The 25287-nt window shown below is 43.4% G+C and overlaps 1 protein-coding gene across 16 annotated transcripts in view; it reads right to left on the reverse strand.

Annotated features, from left to right (window-relative positions):
- Nucleotides 1-25287, reverse strand: part of CSGALNACT1 (chondroitin sulfate N-acetylgalactosaminyltransferase 1) — a 339942-nt gene that overhangs the window by 70980 nt on the left and 243675 nt on the right. For all 16 annotated transcript variants that reach the window (XM_082715176.1, XM_082715181.1, XM_082715190.1 and 13 more), the window contains one exon: nucleotides 20223-21152. In XM_082715176.1, the coding sequence (XP_082571302.1) occupies nucleotides 20223-20850 (628 nt within the window). In that variant the 5' untranslated portion in view covers nucleotides 20851-21152. The remainder of the gene's footprint in view (nucleotides 1-20222; nucleotides 21153-25287) is intronic.

Genomic DNA, 25287 nt, shown 5'->3' on the forward strand with positions numbered 1-25287 from the left:
TCACAGCAGAACTGGAAGGTTCTCATTTTACACAGAGCTGAGATTGTTGAAAAATTATGTTAAGCAGTTATGATTGTGCATGGCCAGGAAGAAATAATGGCCTCTGTGTAAAGGGCAGGAGATGTATCGCCTACAGGTACAGTATAGAGATGAGAGATGGAAAAGCCAGGTCACCAAAGACAGGTGAACGGCAGAGTGTGGTGTGAATTGCAGTGGGAAGATGGTGCCCTTGGAAGGAAGATAGACCAAGTGAGAGGGAACAGGATATTACTAAAATAGGAATGGCAAATGCACAATTAAGATAGCTTTCTGCCTTAAAGACTCAAATCGAGAAACAGAGACATGGAAGAATAAAAGTGTCATATCAAATCATCACTGTCAAACACTTATTCACTAGACAGGGGTTATTTTTGTATGTTTAGACCTTAAATTCCTAGTCTTTCTCTCTCTGAGGAAAAATCAACTCAACAAAAATTTACCCATCATTCTGCAGAGCTATTCTTTCCTTAGGTCTCAAAGGAATCCTTTTCTTTCCTCCTGGGAAAGATCAATCTCTCTACCTGTGCTCTTGTCCCTACAGCCTCTGTGAATTCATGTATTCATTCGACAAACATTTATCATGTATGTACCAGGCCCACTGTTTCGTGTCAGGCTACAAAGTGATATGAGAAATGGTCCCTCATCTCAATCTAATGGGGGGACCCAGAAAGCTTTGCATCATGGGAAATGATGGCTATGAAAGAAGAGTGTGCGGGATCTGCACCATCAAGAGTCCTGTCTTGTATTTTCGCTGGCTCCCTTGACAATGACATCCTTCCCTAACCCTATGAAACACAGTTGAGCATCTCCTACTTTAAAAACAAAACAAAACAAAACAAAACAAAACAAAAACTCTCTCCATCTTTTTGTTAGGAACCTTTCACTTGGGAAGCCAGGCTGAGCGGCCGTCTATCCATTTCTGATGATTCATTTATACACGTCCGGGGCCTACAAGTTCTAACCGAAGCCTCTGGCCACAACTTGAATGGCACAAACATTAGTGGAAAGTCTGCTCCAAGCTCAGAAAATGACCAGTTGCCTCCATGGGCTCATTACCACATGGGCCAGCTGCCTTTGCAGACCATCTGTTGTCTCGATGTCCCCAAAATATCTCTAACTTCTGGGACTCGAGGCTAAGAGCCAACCCGTTCAAGAGCCGTTCCTGATCAATAGCCTTACTCTTCCATCTGACTTTCCAGCTCCTCCTGAAATAGCACACGTAGCTCTACAAATTTAGGCGTTCTAAATATACGGCACGTAACACAGACTGAGCTACAGATGGAAGGCCACGGATGGGAGGCTGCCGCAGCTCACACTAGTTTTCACAAACTGACTGTGAAACATATTTTTGGGAAAGAAGGGAAAAGGGAGAGACAGGCTTAAAAAAAAAAAAAAAAAGTGCCATCGACAGTAGGGTTTTTCTGGAATAGGAGGAAGAGGTGTTTTGTTCTCTTCCCTCCTGCCATTTAAAATTCCCATTCTGCTCAGGGGAGCACTAGGAGGGTTTACAAAGAAGTTAGAGAGTAATAGAAGAGGCCGTGAGATGAGGACAGGGACTCGGCAACAGCACCACAGCAGCTGGGCAGTGGCAGTGGGAAGCAGGTTCTGCCAAACCTGTCCGGGGACCATGAGGACCTGGAGCCACCACCCGTCAGAGCTAACTGATGGGGGCACGTCTGCACCCACGGGGCGCTTTCTGCTGAGCTGATCCCTGCAGCGTGGGTACCCAGGATCCATCGTGAAGAAGGCAGAAATGGAACCGAGGGCACAAAGAAGCTGTATTCAAATGTCTTCCAAGAGGCTGATAGTCACCTTTCCTAAAACTACCCTCACCCCTGCGGGGTGGCTGCTTCCTCCAGTCTTGGTATTTAGGGTAAGACTGAGAAAGTGACCTACAATTTTTCTTTTCTCTTTTTCATTCTCCAGTCAGACTAAGGAAGCAGGAAATACACTCATAACACCACCCTGAAGTCTGTGTCTGTTTCAAACACCAGATTTTATCACTTTTAGGAGGTCAAACACTACTTTCTTTCTTAAGGATGCCAACATGATTCAAGCATTGGTACATCTTTGTGCAAGTGTAAAACTAGCAGATGTTCAAAGTAGAATGGCTGGAAAACACAGCATCACCTCTCCCTGTATCATTCAGGCACAAAACCATAAATGCTTTGATATGGTATTTTTATCCTCTCATTTTTAAAAGATTTTATTTATTTATCTGAGAGAGAGAGAGAACACGGACAGGGGGAGCAGAAGGGAGAGGGAGAAGGGGACTCCCCCCTGAGCAGGGAGTCTGATATGGGGCTTGATCCCAGGACCCCGAGATCATGACTTGAGCCGAAGGCAACTGCTTAAACAACTGAGCCACCAGGCGCCCTTCAATCATTTTCCTTTCCACAGATACACAGAGAGATGTAACTTTGTAATTATTTTCATATTTAAAATTACAGGTTTTTTCTCAGGGCATAGGCTGAGCCCCATTTTACTGAATAAGTGGTTTTTAGTTGTCGTGTGATATTCCACTATATAGATACGACACGATTTTATTCATCTCCTGTTGTCAGACATTTGGCTTGTTTCTATTTTGTAACTACTACAAATACTTCTTTGATGAACATTCTTGATATAAATATTCAGAGGCATTTCTGAGAGTAAGTTTTCAGGAGAAAATACTGGGCAAAGGTATGAACGTTCACAGGGTCTTGTACAAATCACCTTATGGAATGGTTATAGCAATTTATACTTGAATTACTCCGTAAATGTTCATTTTACCCCACCCTCACCCCACGTACTGTCATTTTTAAAATTATGGCAATTTGACATGCTACTCTTGTTTTCATTTTTATCTCTATCTCACATTTTCATGGGTATAACAGACACTTGTATCTCTTCCTTGTGGTCTGTTCATATCTCTTGCCCATTTTTCTTTCATGATTTTCATCTGGACTTAAGTTTAAACAAGAACTTGTGTCACATTCATGTATATCTTTATTGAAATAAAGGTATTTTTAGACTTTACTCTTAGCAGTTCATGTTTGTCTCTCTATTGTCCAATAATCTGCAAAGGGCAAGACTGATTCTGCATAAATTTGGTACATAATTGAAGGGTACTAAGACATACTTTTTATATCCATACACTTTATATGAGGTCATATAGTGCTATTTTTCATGAATTCCAGTGCAATTTAGTTTGTGGGTAGAGGTTACAGAGATTAATGATTTCATTAAACATGGAAGGAAGGCCATAGAACACTCAGTACTATTAATAAATTCTCTTTGCTTATTGACCATAAACATATTCATAATTCAAAGAGGTTCAGCCATGAACTTAAAAATGAATAACGTGTTTAAACTACAGTCTTACAGGAACATCAGTAAATAGTGAGAATCCCTTGGAAAATGTCTAGAAATGTATAGGATTTAAGTAACAGAATATTATCTACATAAGAACCATGAAGGCTCCTTTTCAGAGAAGCACACAGCCCTCATCCTGAGATCTACCAACATACCCCTGAGCTATGTCTGACGTGTGGTAGACATTCAATAAATGTTTGCTGAATAATCATCCCAGGGTGGTACACTCACTAGTGGTACACAGGTTCCAGCACACTAGTGGCTCCTGATCTCCTGATTTGGCCCACATTTCTGGCCTGTTTCTTGGCATGCAGTGGAACCCCAAACTTCTCTCTGTGTCCAGTCCCTTGAATCTTGTGCCATGTACCCTGCTTGGGCCCGCCCGCCAACTAGGGCCAAGCCTTGCCTGTGTCAGGCCTGAGGCCTCTGTCTGACTTGGTTTTGCCCTAAAGGCTTTTCGCAATAATGGCGTCTTCCACTTCAACACCAGCTGGAGGCCCAGCTGTGTTTTGGTCCAGTTGTTCCATCCTGCCAGTCTGGCTCCTGGTCCTCCCTGCTGACAGGCACCCACCCAGTGATGGCGCCCATGCTTGAATGTTTAGCTTCCCACCAATGATGACATGTTTGGAAGACTGCTGACAAATTGGAAATTCATTGCCAAGACAATCCGTTGACAGAGGTTTTTCATATTTCTGCCTGGTGAATGAACCTTATAAGTTCAACTAGGATTTGGGTCTTCCTGCTGTCAGCCTCTGCCCCACCTCCCCTTCCCAGTGTCTGCCCATATTTGTGTCTTGTATAAGAGGGATATAATTTAGCACTGATATACGTAAGAAAGAGCTTTGACATCAATAAATATTTTAGCTGCCTTAAATCTTTTTTTGAAAAAGCTGTGGTAAAAATAAATACGTTCATAGTAACTTATTCATCAAACACTCTTAAGGAAGGTCTATGGAAAAGCCTAGGAAGCTATGATTGTGCCTATAGAACTGCCTTCTCCTGGGCATCCTGAGGATTCTTCCCACCCTCCTACCCCTGCAGCAGCCTCAGTCCAGGAACCCTCGTCCCCTCAGTTAATTTTAGAGCCTTCTCATTAGTCAACCAGCCTTTGCTATTTTTTTTTTAGGACACAGAAAGTGTTATATTTATTTTTATTTACTTATAAGTGGCTTTATTGAAATATAGCTCACATGCCAAACAATGCGCCATTTAAAGTATCCAAGTCAGTTTTTTTACTATATTCACAGAGTTGTGCAACCACCAACACAATTTAATTTTAGAGCATTTCATCTCCCTAAAAGAGAAACCCTGTAGCTCTTAGAAGGCACTCCTCATCCCCACCCACCCAGAGTTCTAGGCAACCAATAATCTACTTTCTGTCTCCATAGATTAGCCTGCTCTGGACATTTCACATAAAAAGGATTATACAGTATGTCATCTTTTGCATATGGATTCTTTCACTTAAAATGTTTTCAAGGGACATCCGTGTGGTAGCATGTATCAGGACTTCATTGCATTTTATGGAGAATACTTTTCTGTCATATGGATAATCCTATTTTGTTTATCAATCCATTCACTGATGGACATTTGGGTTGTTTCTACCACTTGGCTACTATGAATATTTGTGGACAACTTTTTGTGTGAATGTAAGTTCTCATTTCTTTTGGGCCTAAACTAGAAGTAGAATTGTTGGGTTTATAGTTACTCTATGTTTAACATTTTGAGGAACTACCAATCTATTTTCCAAACCTGCCTCTACTCTTAACCCACTCAAATATAACCCCCAAACTGCTATCACAACCCAGCCAAAAAATAAATGTACACACAATTTAAAAGCCAATAGTGCCATCTTCCCTGTAGGGTAAACTCTAAACCCTCAGTGTAGAAAAGCCTTGATAATTGACGCCCTGCCTAATTCTTCAGGGTTGTCTTCTCACCATGACCTCTCCTACCACCCAGACCTATCATGCTTCTGCTTAACTCTCCAGCATTATCAGATTCCCTGAATCCACCAACCCTTACTTGCTTCCATGTTTTGAGCATGTTACTTATTCCTGATGCCTAAAACTCTTTCCTCCCTACAGCACATACCCACCTAAACTGATTCTTACTTTTCTTTCAAAACCCTATTTATGGGCAGCCTTCCCTTTCATGCCTTCTGACTGTGCCAACCTAAGGCTAATTTCCTCTCCCCTGTATCACTTGTTTAAGGCGTGATGCTGCTGTCATCTGTGTACGTAGGTATCCCTCACACTGGGCCCTGGGCTTTTGAGGGGGCAGGGACTCTATGCGTAACTTTGTCTATGCATAGCACTGACAATGTCTCATGTGTAGGGCATAACCAATGAATGAAAAGACCACTGAATAACCAAGTCTTTAAAAATCTCAAAGCATAAATCCACTGTCTCCCATTACCCATCTGTTCCTACATTTAACAAGCTGTGAAGTTTTAAGTAGTGCTTGACCTAATTGCCTCCTCTTGCAATTTAATTTCTTTTTGGCTCTGTTCTCTACCATCAGTGTCTTCCCTATAAACATCTTCAGATGAAGCCATCTCTCAGAATTGCATTTTCCATACCCATTGATAATGGAATCCAATGGAACCCTCCAAGGCTGGAAAGTCCTCCCCTTCATCTGTGTCCTCGGTAAAAACAGGAGGCTGAGGGCAGAAGGAGAATCACGTAGGATTTAGGCAAGCATTTCCACCATGGAGACACTTTCATTGGTGTTTACCTCTCTCCCACCTCAGCTCCTACAGGTCCTATAATGAGAGTAAAGTCATCTTGGCAGAAGGCTTAGCAGACCTTTCACACTGAAGAAGAACAAGACCGTATCTCTCTGTGGCTACTGACTTCTTATCAGCAACCTTAATGGAAACAGATGGAGAAAGGAAAGGCACTTCATAGACCCCCGTTCTCTTGCTTACAGTCAAAATAGTCTCATCCCTGCCATCCATATGTTCCCTTTTCTTGGCTAAATCAGAGAGACTTTGACTTGCAGCGCAGGAAAAACACTGGCTGTCACTGGCAGCAATATTCACAATGGAAAGGAAATACTGGGGGTAATCTATTTACAAACTGGTTATGTTCAAAGTGTATTTGTAAGTCACTCAGAAGGCACAGAAACAATATGATCTGTTGTGGTGAAGTCCTCACACCAGCTCACAGAAACCTCTTCAACCCCTTATGTGCCTGTGATATAGCATTTGTCGTGCTATATAAATCAACCCAAGCGTGTAACTGTGAGTTCCGTTCACATTTAGATTTCAAAAGGTAGAAAAACACTTTGAATAGGACAGGTGGGGGACTGGAGATGAGGGAACTTGATGGCACTGCTGATGGTGGGTTAGGGCACAAGCTCCAGATCAGGAGGACAGGTGCAGGAAAGCAAGGAAGCAGAGGTGACTGCCTGGGATTAAGGATCAGAGGTAATGAATAGCCTCCTGGGCTTTAAAGTCTTGGCTTATTTCCTAACTAAGGGTTTGTGTATGTCTCCAGGCCTGCGGGGAGGGGAGAGGAGAACTGCAGCAAAAAGGTGGATATTTATTGGGAACAAGATAATTACATTTTCCCTTCCCTCTACTACCCTTTTAACTCCTCCAATGCGGTTGACTTAGGACTGATATCAACACTGGCATGAGGATAATAGGGATCCTAGAAGGGGAAAGGAAGACATAGATGGAAAATAATAATCCCAAATTCTGGCAATGAAGAAGATAGGGATGGCTCAACACCACCAATTTTGGGAAGTGTATTTGTAAATTATAAATTGTCACAATAAAAATAATTTTACTTCATAAGATTATACAACAGTTGAGAAAAAACCCAGGTGTTCAATATTTAATATTTAAATTCAAATAAAGAATGGAGTTATAGTACATGATAGGGTATTAATCAACAATGCCATTCCTTTGATTGTTGGTCACAGAAAAGAGATCATGGAATTTGAGGTTTTCATTCAGACTTCCAGATTTGGGATATTACCACAGCATCCTTACTCAATAAAATCAATCAATATATTTAATTTCATTATATTTAAATTTTATTTATTTTAAATATTTATTTAAATGTTTTAAATTTATTTAAATATTTATATTTAAATCAATATAAGTAAGTTCTTTCAAACTGTTGGATTGTGTATGATGGTTGAAACTACATTTGAGAAGAGATTATTGATTAATAGGGAAACAGAAGTAGACAAAATAATCAGTAGCTTTTAAATTATTATTTTAAGAAGTGGTTTCACATTTCTGTTTCCACTCCAGTATATAATGAGTTTGGAGAAGCATCACTTCTTTTGACTTAGTGGACAGCAAAGTCCCCAGAACAAAGAGCTGGCCTAAAATCTGAGGAGAGGCAGTAGCCCACAGATAGAAAAGAGACCTGAGCACTCATTTATTGGGATACATGCAACTGGACACTGGTAAGAAGTAATTAACAGAATGATGGAGGCTAAGAGAAGGCTGGCAAAAAGGGAAGCTCCTGGGGTTCAAAAAAGTAGAGAACTCTGTACTCTCTTACAGGGTTTTTCTCCGGGAACTTCATTAAGTAACCAAAGAAAAATCATAGAGCCTTAAAGTATTCATATGAAGCATAAACAAAGCCCAAAGTCAGTAGAAGGACCTAATAAATATCAGAGCGGAAATAAGTGAAATAGAATCTAAAAAGCAAGAGAAAACATTAATGAAACTAAAAGCTGGTTATTCGTAATGATAAAATTAATAAATATCTAGTCAGACTCATGAAGATAAACACATAGAGAGCCCAAATAAATAAAGTCAGAAATGAAAGAGAAGGTTACAATCGAACCCACAGAAATACAAAGGATCATAAGAGACCACCCACCAACAAACTGAAATATGCCAACAAACTGAAAAACCTAGGAAAAAAAAAATGGATAAATTCCTAGAAACACACAACCTCCCAAAACTGAATCACAAAGAAAGAGAAAATCTGAATAGACCAATTACAAGTAATGAAACTGAATCAGTAATTTAAAAACTCACTAAAAACACAAGTCCAGGACCAAATGGCTTCACAAATGGATTACACCAAACATATAAAGAATTAGTACCTATCCACCTCAAATTATTCCCCAAAAAATGAAGAGGAAGGAATGCTTCCAAACTCATTTTGTGAGGCCAGCAATACTGATTCCAAAACCAAACAAGAACATCATTAAAAAAAAGAAAATTACAAGCCATATCCTTGATGAACATAGATGCAAAAATTTGCAACAAAATATTAGCAAATTCAATAATACATTAAAAGGATCATACACCACGGTCAAGTGGGATTTAGTCCAGGGAAGATTCAATACCTGCAAATCAATCAACATGATATACTGCATTAAGAAAATAAAGGATAAAAATCATATGATCATCTCAACAGATGCAAAAAAAATCTGATAAAAATCAACATCCACTTATGAAAAATAACTCTCAGTAAAATGGGTATAAAAGGAACATGCTTCAACATAAGAAAGACCATATATGACAAACCCATAGCTAACATCATACTCAATGGTAAAAAATAGAAAGCTTTTCTTCTAAGACCAGAAAAAAGACAAAGAAAACCACTCTCACTACTTTTTTCAATATCACACTGGAAGTCCTAGCAATAACAATTAGGCAAGAAAAATATAAAAAGGGTGAAAGAAAGAAAGAAAGAAAGATTGATTAAAGGTATCCAAATTGGAAAGGAAGAAGTAAAATTGTCACTATTTGCAGGTGACAAGATTCTTCACATAGAAAACTCTAGAGACTCCACCAAAAAAACTATTAGAACTAATAAATGAATTCAGTAAAGTTACAGGTTACAAATTTAACATATATAAATCAATTGCTTTCAGAAAGAGAAATTAAGAACAGGAGGAACTTTCAGAAAGATCAGTTGTATTTCTAGACATTAATAAGGAGCTTTCAGAAAGAGAAATTAAGAAAACAATCTCATATACAATGGCATCAAAAAGAATTAAATATTTAGGAATAAGTGTAACCAATGAGGTGAAAAACCTGTACTTTAAAAACTAGAAAACAGTGATGAAAGAAATTAAAGATCACACAAATAAATAGAAATATATCTCATATTCAAAGATTGGAAGAATTAATGTTAAAATGTCCATACTACCCAAAGAGATCTACCAATTCAATGCAATCTCCATCAAAATACCAATAGCATTTTTCACAGAACCAGAATAAATAATCCTAAAATCTGTATGGAACCATGAAAGACCCCAACCACCAAAGCAATCTTGAGAAAGAAGAACAAAGCTAGAAGCATCACAGTTCCTGACTACAAACTATACTACAAATTTATTGTTATCAAAACAGTATGGTACTGGCAAAAAAACAGACACATAGATCAATGGAACAGAATAGAGAACCCAGAAATAAACCTACAATTATATGGCCAGTTTAACTATGACAAAGGAGGCAAGAATATACAATGTGGAAAAGACATTGGTGTTGGGAAAACTGGACATCTACATGCAGAAGAATGAAACTGTACCATTATCTTATACCCTGTACAAAAATAAATTCAAAATAGATTAAAGACCTGAATGTAAAACCTGAAACCATGAAACTCCTTGAAGAAAACACAGGCAGTAAACTCTTTGATGTTAGCCTCACACAATATTTTTTTTGGACCAGTCTTCTCAGGTAAGTACAAATGTGAAAAGTACAAAAGCTACAAATGTGATGATATCAAACCAAAAAGGTTTTGTACAGTGAAGGAAAACCACTAACAAAACAAAAAGGCAAGCTACTAAATGGGAGCGGTTATTTGCAAATAATATATCTAATAAGAAGTAATATGCAAAATATATAAATAATTCACACAACTTACTATCAAAAACCAAAAATTCTGATTAAACAATAGGCAAAGAACCTGACAGATACTTTTCCAAAGACATAATAATAATAACTAAAATAAAATAAAGACATGCAGATGGCCATTAGGCCCATGAAAAGATTTTCAGTAGCACCCATCATCAGGGAAATGCAAATTAAAACCAAAATGAGATATCGCCTCACATCTGTCAGACTGGCAATTATCAAAAAAACAAAAATAAGTGTTGGCGAGGATGACAAGAAAAGGGAACTCTGGTACTCTGCTAGTAGGAACATAAGTGAGTGCAGCCACTATGGAAAACAGTATGGAGACTCCCCAAAAAATTAAAAATAGAACTGCCATCCAATCCAGCAATCCTCCTGAATTGAAGGAGATGAAATGAAGGAAATAAAACCACCAGTGAAAGAGGTACATACACCCCCACGTTCACGGCAACATTATTTACAAGAGCCGAGATATGGAAGCAACCTAAGTGCCTATCAGTAGGTGAATGGATAAAGAAAATCACACAAATAGATATATATACGGAGAGAATGAAATCTTGCTGATTTTGACAATACAGATGGACCCAAAGGGTATGATACTAAATGAAATGTCAAACACAGAATGGATAAATAGCATGCAATTTCACTTATATGTGGAATCTGAAAAACTAGACAAATAAAATTCATTGACATAGGAAATATTCATTGACATAGGAAACAAACTGTTGGCTCCCAGAAGACCAAGGGTAGCAAAATAGATGAAGGGGATTAGGAGTTATAAACTTCCAATTATAAAGTAAATAAATCACAGGGATGTAACACACAGAATAGAGAATACAGACAATAATATTGTAATAACTTGTATGGTGACAGATGGGGCTCATTTTGTAATGTATGTGCACCTGAAACTAATAGGATATTGTATGTCAATTACACTTCAATTTTAAAAAAGAAAAAGAAAATACCTATGTGGTTCGGGCCAGGGGAGAGGACAGCAGCCATGTGCGAGAGGGCAAGAAATCCTTCCTGTTCCAGTCTCTCCTGCCTCCTCTCCCAGGAACAAAAAGCTTAGGCAAAGAACATTCTTACCCTCAAGGAACTGGTGAAACTCACTGCAACTAGGGGAAGGGAGAAGTACAAAAAAGCCTTATTGCTGGAGGCAGATCAGAACACGATGAGGCCTAGTGACACAGTGGACCACCAGGGACTTCCCCACTCTCCTGCAGGGTGAAACCTACAGGCCTGAATAACAAGTAACAGAACTTCGGAGAGGGACAGGAGAGAAGTACCAGATGACTTTCTCTGAGGCAAGAAGGGAAGACCTAAATTGCAGGGCTGGGCGGAGGAAGAAACCTCAACTCTGAACACAAGGTATCACAAGAGGAATTTGAAGACTGTGGTGCTCTGAGGGTAACCATAGCAACAACAAACCTCAAACCCAGCCCCACTGCTGACTAGATGAACTCCCCCTACACACACACACACACACACACACACACACACACGGCCTAGGAGAAGAAGGTGTGCCATCTCCAGGGATAAACACCACCTCAGTCTCTATGAACTACTCAACATGTCTGGCTTTCAACAAAAATTATGAGGAAGAAAAATTCCAAGACACAAAGTGATCATCAGAACCAGACTCAGATAGGACAGGGATGCTGGAATCCTCTGACGAGGAATTTAAAGTAGCTATGACCAATATGATAAAGGCTCTAGCAGAAAAAGTGGACAACATGGGCAATCAGGTCATTTCAGCAGGAAGATGGAAGCTCTAAGAGCCAAGTGGAAATGTAGAAATTTAAAAATACAGTAATAGAGATAAAGAATGCTTGGGATGGTGGTCTCATGAGTAACCCTCTCTCTGCTGAGGGAAGAGTCAGTTAACTGGAGGTAGGTCACTAAAAGTTACCCAAACTGAAACACAAAGAGTAAAAAAGTGAAAACAAAGGAACAGAACATCCAAGAACTGAGAGACAATATCAAGCAGTGGGACATACACATAACTGGAATTCCAGAAGAGAGAAGACATGTTTGAAGAAATATCTGAAGAACTACTGGCTCAGAATTTCCCAAAATGAATGACAGACACCAAACCACAGATCTAAGAAACTCAGAGAACACCACGTAGGAGAAATAAAAAAACAAAACAAAACCCAGGGATAATTTAGCTAATAGTTCTGTACCCATGTTATCTTCCTCATTTTGATAATTGTACCCTGGCTGTATAAAATGTTGACATTAGGGGAAGCTGGGGAAAGGGTTTAGAGCGGAACCCTGTGCTATTTTTGCAACTCTCTGGTAATTCTAAAGTATTTCAAAATAAAAGGTTTTGAAAATGGCTTTACTGTCAGGTACTACATTGAGAATGTACTTGTAATGCCTAGAGTGGAATGTTTATTTAGCTTTTGTTTTGCTTTTACTAATTTATTTTAAAAATTGGGGGAGGGTAACATCCCTTTTCTTACTGAAGTATAATAGACACGAAATGTTGTTAGTTTCAGGTACATCAAGTCTATACATTACTCTATCCTCACAAGTGTAGCTCCCATCTGTCACCATACAATGCTATTAAAATAGCATTGATGATATTCCCTATGCCATACCTTTCACCCCCAGGACTTACTCATTCCATAACTGGAAGCCTGTACCTCCCACTCCCCTTTACTGATTTTCCCGCCACCATGCCTCCCGACCCGAAACACACACACACCAACCTCCCCTCTGGCAAGCACTTGGGAGTTTAAATCAGATTTGTGGTCTGTCCCAGGAACCCAAGTAATATTTACTGTATTACTTCTATGGAAAATCTCCTCTAATCGAAACACCTAATTTACAATGGAACTTCAAGAAGAGAGGAGATTTGTAAGGTGATGATTTTTTTTTTTTAAGATTTTATTTATTTATTTGAGACAGAGAGAAGGAGAAAAAGAGAGATAGAGAGAACGAATGGGAGGAGGGGCAAAGGGAGAAGTAGACTCCCTGCAGAGCAGGAAGCAGGAAGCAGGATGGGGGACCCTGGGATCATGCCCCGAGCAGAAGGCAGATGCTTAACAGAGTGAGCCACCCAGGTGCCCTGCGTACCTAGGATTTTAAGTACACAAGTATTCCAAAAGGTTTAAAGCAATTTCTTTGATACATACTAACTGTGAAGTGTCTACAACTAGAAGGGAGCTGAAAGCTAAATGGGGCGTGGTTCCGGCCCTCTGGGGGTTCACTGCACATAAGGGGGAAAAGAGAGTCAGGAGGCCAGGTCTACCTCCCCACCCCCTCACCGTGCATGCAGAGAGGGGATGGGGTTGGATCTGGTGGAGTCAGACTTCTAGGCTCCTGCAGCTGGCTAACAGGGAAGACCGCTCTGGCAGCTGCAACCGTTGCTAGAAGTTGCCAGTGAAGATGGGCTGAGTCTAAAGGAAGAGTTATAAAACCAGATGGAGAGGGCACATGCGGGACGCCGCGCTGGGCAGAACGAGCAGGAACTTGAGCAGAAAGAATGAGAACAGGTTTCAGAGAAGAACATCTTACGGGATGGGGGACACTGGGTGGAGAGGTTGGGAACCTGGGTCTTTCTGGCAAAGGAACAGGCACAGGGAAGCTGTGTCAGGGCAGGTGCAAGAGAATGGGGATCCAGGAGCAGGGTGAGAAGGGCAGGAGGGAGCAGGAGGAAGTGAAGTTGAAAAGATAAGCTGGGATCCGATTGTGGAGTCCTCCAAGACTACCTAGGCAAGGCAGTATGTGCTGGAGACAGTAGTAAAAAGGCAAAAGGCACCTGGTTGGCTCCATCAGTTGAAGTGTCCCACCCTTGATTTCAGCTCCGGTCATGATCTGGGGGACCCGGGATCAAGCCCCGTGTCAGGCTCCCGGCTCTGCAGGGACTATGCTGGAGATTTGTCTCTCCTTCCCCCCACCCCCACCTCTCCCCCTGCTCACTCACTCTCTTTCTCTCTTTCAAATAAATAATCTTAAAAAAAAAAATAGTAAACCCTGTCTTTTAAAGAACAGACAAGCATGTCGATACAGCTCAACAGCTTTCAGCGAAAGCTGTTTTGAACTGAATATTCACTCCTCTCTCAAACCCTTTTCCATAAAGCTGTAATGATTCTGAGAAGAAACGCATGTCTGAGCAGTTTAAATAAAGCTTTTTGTGCTCAAAGCTCCTAGAGGCTGTCGGTTCTGCCCTCAGCCGGGTGAAGGATTTGTCTTTGGCAGCTTCCGCCTGGGTCTCCGTCTGCTCGTCTCCCCCAGGAGCTCATGTTTTTCCTCTTCCTGTTAAAACTTCTTCCCAATCTTATGGAACTCACTAGTGTAGGACCTCCCCACAAGGATATCTGCACACCTTTGGACGTGTTTTTAAAAGGTGTCCCCACCTCATTCCGGCACCTAAGGCGGGTGTGCATTGGGTCAGAGACTATCAGTGGTGAGACGTGGCATGGTGCGGAGCCAAGACAGGAAGCGCTGGATTCTTGGCCCTGACACCCACCAGAGGGGTGACCTTGATGTGAGAGAGATAATGAGCATGTGTATCTGTCTGGTGGGAGAGGGGATTAAATAAACCAATGTGTGTGAACTGTCAGAAATAGTGCCCAGCACACAGACGGAAGAACAGCTGGGATAAGCCATGGCAATCCCCATCTCTGACCACAGGACCTCCAAGACATTGGAGAATTGGAGAATTGTTTGAGCACTTGGGAACCACTGCAAGCAGAAGGAGGAGGAGGGCTCTTTGAGACCCACGAGCTGAGCTCACTGCCTCCTGGGAGGGACCCACCTCCTAACTCCAGATCCAGATGATCCTTGCAGAGCTAAACTCCTAGGCTCAGCCCTCAGAGCCCTTGTGAAGTCCACTCCTAGCGATTCTCAGATCCTACACGTTGACCAGGCTGGTCTCCATGCTAAGCCTATACCCCAGTCCTATTCTGGAGGCAGTCAGCTTTCTGGTACCCCCGTCCTTGCTGCTTCCTTCCCTCTCCAGGAACCCCTTCTCAGCTTTAGAGACCAGTTCATCTTCCCTGACCATCTGGCTTGCACCCAGCCACCAATTCCGAAGCCCACAGCACGAAAAGTACCCCCCACTGAACCCTCAGTCACCCAGAGTCGTGTCTGCCCATGTACATAATCAGATCCTTCAAGCCTGAGACCTAGTACTAGCCTCCTTTCCCAACCCCCAAAACAGGTGGGGACACCCTACACAAATAACAGGGGTCCTGTCCATGCATGTTGATTATGCCTTGGTGCAAGACCTCACCCGCAACTCTAAAAGGGGATAAACTAGAGGTCTAGTTAGAAAACAACAAAAACTACAGCTCCTTTCTGCAAACACCGCTTCCTTCCCAAAGGGGCTGAGCAGGCCAAAGTCTGAGCAACAGCTGTGGCCACACATTCCTGTAAAAGGGCTCCAGCCTGGGTCTCCCCGTCTCCATCACCCCCCCCCATCCTTCCACGTTGTGTGAGGCCCCTATTCAGACCCTCTCATCACTGAGCCTTGGCACCCTCTCCTGCTAAAGCCAAGTCGTCCATCCTAGACATCCCCCACTTTCACAAGTGCCCCTGTAGCCTGTTCTTAACAGGAAACAAGGCAGGAGAACAGTGACAACCTCAATTTTTGAAAAAATCCCCTGGGAACAAAACTGCTTTGCACGAGCACAATGAAAATACACCAAAAAGGCAGACTTGCCAGCTTCTGCAGTGCTGTGACAAAATACCCTGCACACACAGGATGTATGTCAAACACAAGTTCCATTAGTCTCAGCACACCGAAGGTCAACCGAGCCGACCCTCAGCTAAGGTGCCGGACTGCACAGCTCCCCCCTCATTCCGCCGCCCTCCCCCTTCACCTTTCCCTCCGTCCTCTCAGCCTTGGAGGTGGGACTTACTACCTAGTTTGTAGGTCTCCACGCCAAATGAAAATGTAAGTTCCCCTGTTTCAAAATTACTGAGAATTTCAAAATGTTCTACAACAGCAGAGCATTCACTCTACGTTGGGGCTCTCCCACTCGCCCTAGTGGAGAGCTAGTCTCCTGCCCACCAGCTGAGTTCTAGGCTGGGACACCTTCTCTCCCACCATCACCGCAGGGATTCCCTCTTCAAAGGGTAGCCTCAAACCATTTATGTGCACTTAAGCCTTTTATCTCTGATTTCAGAATAAAAAGCATTTCTCCCTCCTTAAAGGACCTTAAAGCATCAGCAAACAAAGGCGGAGGAGATCTGAGGTAGGAAGTGTATGGATAGAAGGGACAGGGTGAGTGACAGAGGAACCCAATATTCTGCAGGCCTACTCAGAACTTAAAAGGGAGCCAACAAGGTCACTCCAGCACACCGTAGGGTGAGATGTGGTCATAAGCTCCAACACCCTCACTGCCCTGGAGATGCTGGCCGAGAACCAAGGCCCAACTCATGACCTAAAGTCCTGCTGTCCCACCTGCCAGCCCCTCTCCCCACACCCCAAAACAGGTCAGAGCCACCCACTGTGCAGAATCCCCCTCCCACTCCCACCCCAGCTCTCCCCTATTTCTGCACCAAGATCCCCAGAAGTGGCCAGAAATCCATCCAAATGCCTGCCTTCCCTTTTCAACCCCCCAGTCACAAAGTTGCCAGCAAAGAAGCATATCACTGACATGTCTGCTGAAGAAAGAACCCACTTCCTGTCCTCCCGGCCCCAAGCCCCTTGCTCTCCAAGTACCCAGGACCTGGAAATGGATTTGACTTGTCCAAAAGAGCATTAGCAAAGGGGTCACAGGACATCCCTTAGAGGTTATAGTGAGACACAATGGAAGTCTAAAACTCAGTCTTCACTTCTTGCCTTAGTTTTCTCTCCCAGAAAGCATGAGGTGCTGGTCATTGAGCATAGGTCAGGAATTACGATAGAAGAGCTACTAAGGTCTTATAACGATTTCTATGCCCCTAGCTTTAAATGCATCTCAGGGTGCCCTCAAGACCTTCACTTTCTTGCGGATCATGGCTTGGGTCCACCCCCACCCCCAAAGCAACTCTGTTAGTATCTGACCCACTCTGGCCACCGCTAAGGTGCAGAAGCTGGAGGAGGGCGGCAGAGAAGCAACCCCGTGGAGACAGGAGACACAAATGCCTCATGTAGATTCATGTTCTCGGATACTTGGATTGTAAAAGAGGAATGATTTGGAAGGCAAAATTGTCTCATGGAACCATGTCAAATTTATGTCCAAGAGTCTACTGAAAAATAGGAAACCAAAGCCAAAAGTTATGCCACTTGGAGGTAAATACTGAAGGAAGAGCTAAACCACAAACATAAAGATTTTCTGTTCACTTGAGGAGATAAACATTTAGGCATCCTACAGTACAGGATTTGATCCCATTTTTCTACTTTAAATTCTTTTCCCAGATAGCTGGAAAAAGTAAAAAGAAAAAAATCGTGCTCTTATGTAAGAAGCCAAAGCAAAAATCGATGCCAACAGAACATCGAGGGAAGGGAAGAGGGAGGCTTGTGCCGTTCCCTCTGTCTTAGAGACGGAAAATAACTACATTAATACAGATAATAAATTGTCATCGATGTGGTGTTCTCCCTCTGCAAGCTTCATGCCACCCGAGGAAGTGGCCACAGTCAGTCCACACGTGATAATCTACCGGAACTTCTCCTTTTTATAGAGGAAGATCCCAAAGGGTTGGTGGCATGTCCTGGTCACCCAGCAGAGCAGGTGGCAGAGTACCCTTCCGCGATGGCTGCTTGGCAAAGATAAGAAGACGCTGAAGCTGTGCTTTGCTTTTTGCAGAGGGTTGGGGGGTGGGGGATAGGGCCTCAGAGGACATTAAGTCAAGCCTCTGAGGACAGATGAGGAAACCGAGTCTCCGTGGGGCTTCGGGGTCTTGGTCAGAGTCACACAGCTCCCTGTCATGTCGTCATGCCACCTGCCTCACAGTCAGCTTTAAGCTTTGTGGAACTATTATCACCTGGAAGCATTCCATATGCTTTTATTATTATTTCCTGAAACACAAAGAATCCCCATTCTCGCTCTAGGTTCAGCCAATCAGTTGCCATTCCAGGAAAACAGCTGACTAGACTTTCACGCTGGGAGAAGGCTGGATCTGCCTGCCACCAGAGGCTGTGGGCCGCACTCGGAAGCAGCCCGGGCTAGCCAGGAGAGCAGCGTCTCTGACAGAAAACCAGCCACCTCTCTGAGCAAAGGAACGCAGGCCCCAAAGGCCTGTGTCACTGCTGAGTGAGGACAACAGGCCTGGTGTACTAAGATACTCTACGCAGGAAAGCAGACAGATTTCAAACATGAATGCAGATGAAAAAAATCACAAGGGCAGACATTCCAAATTGCAGGCTTTGATTTGTAATCAAGTTCTTTTGAAATCGCTTTGTGTGGGGGCAATTCCCATAGCATATCCAGGGTGAGTGGTAGCCAGGATTCGTTTTTTAAGGATGTTTAATGGCCTTCCCCGTGGGTCAGCTATTATATAAGATACTCTATGTGGAAAGGTTTCATAAACTCTGAAGCACAATAAAATGGGACGCAGCAGCATCATGATGTTTCGAGCTCCCCTAAATGCTGACCATGTGCTTACAGTTGCAAGCTGCCGATATGCTGGGTGTCTTTAATACCTCGTATACATGAGGAACAACAACAACAAATCTCGACAACCAAAACTTTGATCTTGTAAAAGATTTCTTTGCCTGACTCGAGGCATATGAAAAATAATTCTCTACCAAAATTATAAGAGGTATGGCTCACATATAAAGTGGAAAAAAATTGGAAGATGGGGAAGTGTCCAAAAAGAAGAGGCATAAATGGCGGCAAGAGCTTTTTGATAGGACTAAACAGAGTCCGTCTGGCCTGTAGGCTGATGAGAGAACGGTTATATAGCCGAAGCTGGGAGCAGGGTGACAAGGACGCAGCCACACGTCTGCGAAGTTGAAGTAGATTCTCTCCAGAAAGAGGCGGAAGAGCTGGCTGCCCTCGAACGTTATTTCCACTCCCAAATTATTAGTTGATTTTTGCCCCGGTAACAAGGGAAAAGCCGGTAAGAGGATACTAATTCATCTTCCAAGGAATGAGACGAGGCCACTTTCTTCCAAAATTAGACACAAACACAAACTAATAGTTTCTGTGCCCATGAAAGAAGCTGATCTGTTCATCTTACTAGTGTTCATGCCATCTGGCAGCCTGTACAATGTAACCTAGTGGAAGGATGTGGACTCTGGAATCAGACTTCACAGGTTCAAATCCTGGCTCTGTCACTCGCTAACTGAGCGACCTTAGGTCATTTACGCGATTAACCTGAACCTCAGTTTCCTCATCCCCTAACAGGGTCATTAAGGAGGAAAACGGAATCAGTAAGTATACAGTTCCTCCAACAGTGTCTGGCAGATGATGAGTGCCGCAGACCACAGGTTCACAACCGCTCTGGCGTTCATGGGCTGATAACCAGGCCTGACCCCTAGGAGAAGGGCCCAGGGAAGAGATCTTTTAAAACCACCTATCAAGCTCCATTGGAGTTTCAATGGGTTTTGTTTATGTTTGATTTACTTTTCTTTCTTTCTTTTTAATTTTTTTTTTATTTGTTTGACAGGCAGAGATCACAAGTAGGCGGAAAGGCAGGCAGAGAGAGAGGAGGAAGCAGGCTCCCTGCCGAGCAGAGAGCCTGATGTGGGGCTTGATCCCAGGACTCTGGGATCATGACCTGAGCCGAAGGCAGAGGCTTAACCCACTGAGCCACCCAGCTGCCCCTCTTTCTTTCTTTTTTTTTTTTTTCTTTAATGAAAGCAAGAACTTCTGCCTTTTCCTACCAGGGAGCAATGAACCTGACCTTTCAATAGGCGTGATTTTCATGAGGAAGTAAGTAGAACGGGTATTTCTCAGAAATAGGACTCCATGCCATATACCTTTACGGTCGCTCCCATAACACTTTCTACCCGCCATGCCCAAAGCCAGCTGCCAGCCTGCTGCGGCGGGGACTGGCCAGGGCGCCTGGACCCTGGTGCCTCCCCACCCCCATTCTCACAGTCACCAACCTTCTATGAAATCCGAGGCCGAGTAGGGGCGCCGATTCGGGTTGCCCTCCGCAGGGCTGTTCAGGGTCTCTAGGGCCGACTCCACGGCTTCCACCAGCTCATCCCGCTTGTCCTTCCTCACGGGCTTCTCCTCGGGGTGCCGAGTCAGGCCGGTCTCCAGCTGGTACACCTTCTGCAGCGTGAAGCTGTCGAAAGGCACGGCGGCGTACTCCGTCGCCAGCTTGACGCCGGCGTGCACCTCCGCCCTGTCCACCTGCGAGCGCAGGAAGGCCAGCAGGTCCGCCTGGGTTTTCTCGGGAGGCCCGGGCTCTAGCCGCAGGCCCGCCGCGTCGCTGGGGTGAGACTGCGCGCTCCTGAGCCGCTCGCCGCGCTCCTGCAGCTCCTGCTTGAGCTGTGCGACCTGCCGCTTGAGGCTGCTGATGTAGTGGCGGTGCTGCTCCTCCCGCTCCTGCAGGGCCGCCTGGTACCCCTCCTTCCCCGTGGGGCCGTTGGCCCGGGGCAGCCCCAGCCGCTCCTCGTCCCCCTTCGGGGTGCAGGCCAGCATGTAGAGCACGGACACGGCACAGCAGAGCAGCACGAGCAAAACCGCCACGCGAGAGACCCACGCCAGCAGCCCCCGGCGAAGCATCGTCACTCAGCAATCAGCCATGCAGCCGCAGCCGGCCACATTCCAGAAGGCCAGGGCCCCGCCGAAGGGCGTCCCTGGACTAGACCGCGGGGAGCACGAGTCTGGGGCCCCCCAGGCTGCTTTCATCCATTTCTCTCTACAGTGTGTCTGGTCCCTTGAGGTCGACCACCACGGGGAGCACTTTTCCTGCTTGGAAAGGATGACTTTCTAGGCAGAAGCAGCCGGTCCGGTGAAACCTGCAGGCGGCCGCCTTCATTCCCATCATAGCCTTCCAGAGGTGCAGCAGACCACAAAGAAGGGACCTGGGAAGACACCAAACGGCAATGACACTTAATCAAGACAGGAACACCCTTACGTTCACCGTGGCAAGGGATATTCAATAGGCCTCCCAGGAGTCTTACAGAAAATGTTTATGACAGGGGATTAAATACTGTTACCCATTTCTAAATCAGGACACCCATATGTTCGTGCAGGGCTGTGCACATAAAAAACAAAGGATACAGGAAAAAGAGCTGAACGAAAGATGGCAAAATGGGAGTTTTCTTCTGCAAGCATTAATGGTGACTTTCCGGCTTCTCTGCATCTTTCTCTGTCTTATAAATTTTCCACAACGGCACATATCATTTTGATGGTTAGAAGGGAAAAAGCAAAACTTCAAGGAAGCTGGCGCTGCAGGCAGGGGCTTCTCCAGCCAGGCCCGCCCAGCAGCAAGGGATGCTTAAAGGAGCTCACCTGTGCACCCTCACTGAGGGCAGGGCTGGGCCACGACTCAGAATGGTCTTCCAACTTTCTAATGAGGCAGGGGGGTAGCTTCAAATATGCAAATAACACATGTGGACGATAACATAATCAGATGGAGTCCAGAGGCAGTTGGAACTTGAACACCAGGAATGAGGAGTTTACCACAAAAAGGGATGCGGTTGGGAGAACGGAGACCAGAAATACTTGTTTTGTCAGGACCCCAATCCCAGGCATGTCTCTGTCTCCTGGGTCCTGCCTGATCATCAGGAATACCCAGATGGATCGCAGAGCCTTTCATTCAAACTCCAAACCCCTTGTAACACACGAGAGGCCAACCTAACCCGCCTTCTTCATTTGCCCCCGGCTCCTTCCTCCCTCCTCCACCCACCACGGACACCTCAGAGCATGCTCCTTCAATGTCCTCTCCTCCCCTCACTCCCGCTTCTTGTCTCCCCTACCCTTCGGAGCCAGAAAACAGAAAGAATTAACAATAAATGGAAAACAGAGCAAACAAAGTTTCTTGCTTAGGGAGATTTTTTCTATAACTTCTCTTAAAGCAAGCTCCCTGAGGGTACTATGTCCTGACCATTCCCACAATAACCAAATTTCCAGAGTCTTCATCCAACCCAGAAAATCCAGATTCTGGGCCAATAATCATCTCACTGGTGGTCTGCTGTCTCATTTACTGACTGGAAGGAGGAATTCTGTCAATTAGCAACTTCAGGACCCCTGGGAGAAGAAAGAGGTGCTCCTTCTAGCATTCTCTCTATGTTGAAAATATAGTCAACGATAATGGGCTCATTGACTTTATCTGATATGCACCTGCTATGTCTAAAGCACACAGAGATCCTCTTCCATTATCCTGGTGATGTGCCTCTTACAAATACCATTACCAAAATAGTTTATTTCTCAATTTTCCTTAAAAATTCAATTCCAATATTCCCCTTAGCCCAAGGAGTCTCTCTGCTATAATTTAGAACAATACACAGTTATTAGTGCTAAGTTTAAAGTGCATGTTTAGCTCTGGAAGCCCGTTCTGTCTGATGAAAATCTTGGGATTTGTGTAATTACTATAATTCTGTGATTAAAAACATCTCAGCTTTGGTATTCAGGCACCTTGCTGTTTTTAATGAAATCTCTCAGATGAACTCATTATATCCAAGTATTAAATTACCAGTGAAAACATGTTATCATGTTATTCTACCATTTTAAAGACTTTTACTTTAAATGGGTTGTCATTAAAGACAAAATAAGCAAATCAAAAACAAAAATGGAACATTCAACATTACTTATTGTGCCACAGAATGATCTTTCTAACAGATTTTGTTTAATGGAATAATTGTTACATTTGCATAATAAATTAAAATCATGTTGTTTAATGAAGCAATATATTAAAGCTATGGATGGCTAAAGAAATTTAAAACTGTAATTATTTTGTTCTGTTCCATAAGTCTCTTCAACATCTTGTCCAGCTTTTGCAATTCACTAGTATAAATTTCAAAGTTACTTGATATTCCATTCTTCGGGATATAAAAGGAGAAAAAAACAGATCTTAGGAAGAAATGACTCTTTACAAGAACTAAGAAAAAAGCCGTAAAAAATTACAACCAAAGAGGCAATGAAGGATTTCTCCTCTTACATGTCAGGAGCAGATACTTTCTTTGACAGACAGAATGCTTTCTAACTGATCTAGCAATCTCCTCTGTAAACAAAACAGTAAAAAATGGTTAAACTGTAGAGGCTAGGACTATCTGCTTCCTAAAGCCAGGAGGCCTGTCCTTTGGCTTCTTGCTTCTATGGAGACTTTAGGGTTTCCACTTGGCAGCACAGAACATCATTCTTAAGAGCACCTGCTACTTGACCAGCTCTCCACACACAGGAAAGAACACCTCAAGGAGATGTAACCAGACCAAACATGGAGCGAAACCTGTATGTAAACGAGACCAAGCGCAGGGATAACAGACACCATGCAGTCTCCCCCTCTCTCTACAGAGGTGCTGGGAGAAGTAAGAGTTAACATTTATCATGTGTTCATAGACTTACAGAAGGAAAGCACCATGTAATTACCAAGGACTACTACAAGTTAGAGGTGACAGTGAAAATATAGCTTTATGTGCTCAAAGCAGCATAGTGCTACTATTTTAAAAACGTAGAAAAGACACCCAGATTTTAGACTAGTTCAGTCTTTGGGGGTGGCTGGGAACAGGGGAGGCGTAGAGAGCAAGCTTGGAGGCCTGTCAATAACCAATTTTAGAACCTTTGGGAGAAGAGAGATGCACATTCCTTTTTTTTTTTTTTTAAATTATAGAAAATCCTTGTGTTCATCAGATTTCTTGCCATTTTCAATTTAATTTTTTAAATTTCTTTTAAGATTTTATTCTCTTAGGTAATCTCTACCCAACATGGGCTTTAAACTCACACCCCAACATCAAGAGTCATGTGCTCTACCAACTGAGGCAACCACGCGCCCCTCTTGCCATTTACTTTCTAAATGTCCATCCTTACTAATTGCTCTTCTGTCTAAATACTTTCCTGTCCATGGCCCAACCTCCCAAGGATGGTTCTGTGACACATCTTGCCCCAAACACTGGATTGATTGATTAGAGTGGAGGGACTATCCAAGCACAATGGTTCTGTTGCCATTCTTGCTATCTCTGAGCAACAAAACCACAGTTTAAAGGCTTTTTCATAGTTTATAAAGGCAAGACAGTGCTGAAGGGCAATGCTTTCTAGTACCTACCCACCCAGGTTTGAGCCCATGTAAAGCAATGTTATTCTCCAAAATCTCAGAATGGAAAAGCATTCTCAGTGCAGACTGGCATCAATGGGCCAGAATAACTCTAAGAACGTCTTCCCTAGGGTATCTAGATAGGGGGTTGTTTAAGGAATCTGTAACAATTTCTGAACACATAAGGCAGAAAGTCTGAAAGACCCAGTGGACCTCTGCCAAAGGGTCTGGCAATGGATGGGTTTCTCAGATGCTAGGTGGAAGTTGTCTGACAGCTCCGACATCCTGCTGGGCTCAGGGAGCATCCAGAACACCAACCAGCCAGATCTCCAAATGACCCAGCAGGGACCCAGCAGTGGGTCAGAAGCACAGTCAGCTCCATCTAGGATACCATTATCACACTTAAAACAAATAGTTACCAAGCACCACTATGTTGAATGCACTCCTGTAAGAAGTTACAGGAGAAGACAAACCATGCACAAACTCCAGTATCAGCACGTTTATAAGCATAAGGTGCATAAGGCCATCTCAAATGACAGTAATATAAGCACTCTACAGGCAAACACCATTAAAACAGACACAAAATGTTAATGCTTACCAAATGTACGTGGAAAGCAGGGGTGTTGAGAAGTATAAATGAATACATTTTAAAATGTCAAAGGTTAAAATAAATGGTAGGAATCAACATTAGTTACGATAAGATAGATGAGTGGCTATGGGCATCATTTCATCTTAGAGTGGAAGATCTTAGAGGATAAAACCAAGACAAGCCCAAGTCTGGTTCGGAGTCCAACATTTTACCCCAAATGGGGACAGTGGAAGTTAGAAGTTCTATGACTAGGACAAAAGTACCTATTCTGAGAAGTAGAAGGATGGGTGTAGGCACTTTGCTCTACAGATCCCAGTGAACATTCTGGTCATGAAATCTGTGTACCATGAGAGAGGCCTGCCAAGATGTGTCTATTAAT

This window comes from Mustela nivalis (genome assembly GCF_964662115.1).
Source record: "Mustela nivalis genome assembly, chromosome: 20".
NCBI lineage: Eukaryota > Metazoa > Chordata > Mammalia > Carnivora > Mustelidae > Mustela > Mustela nivalis.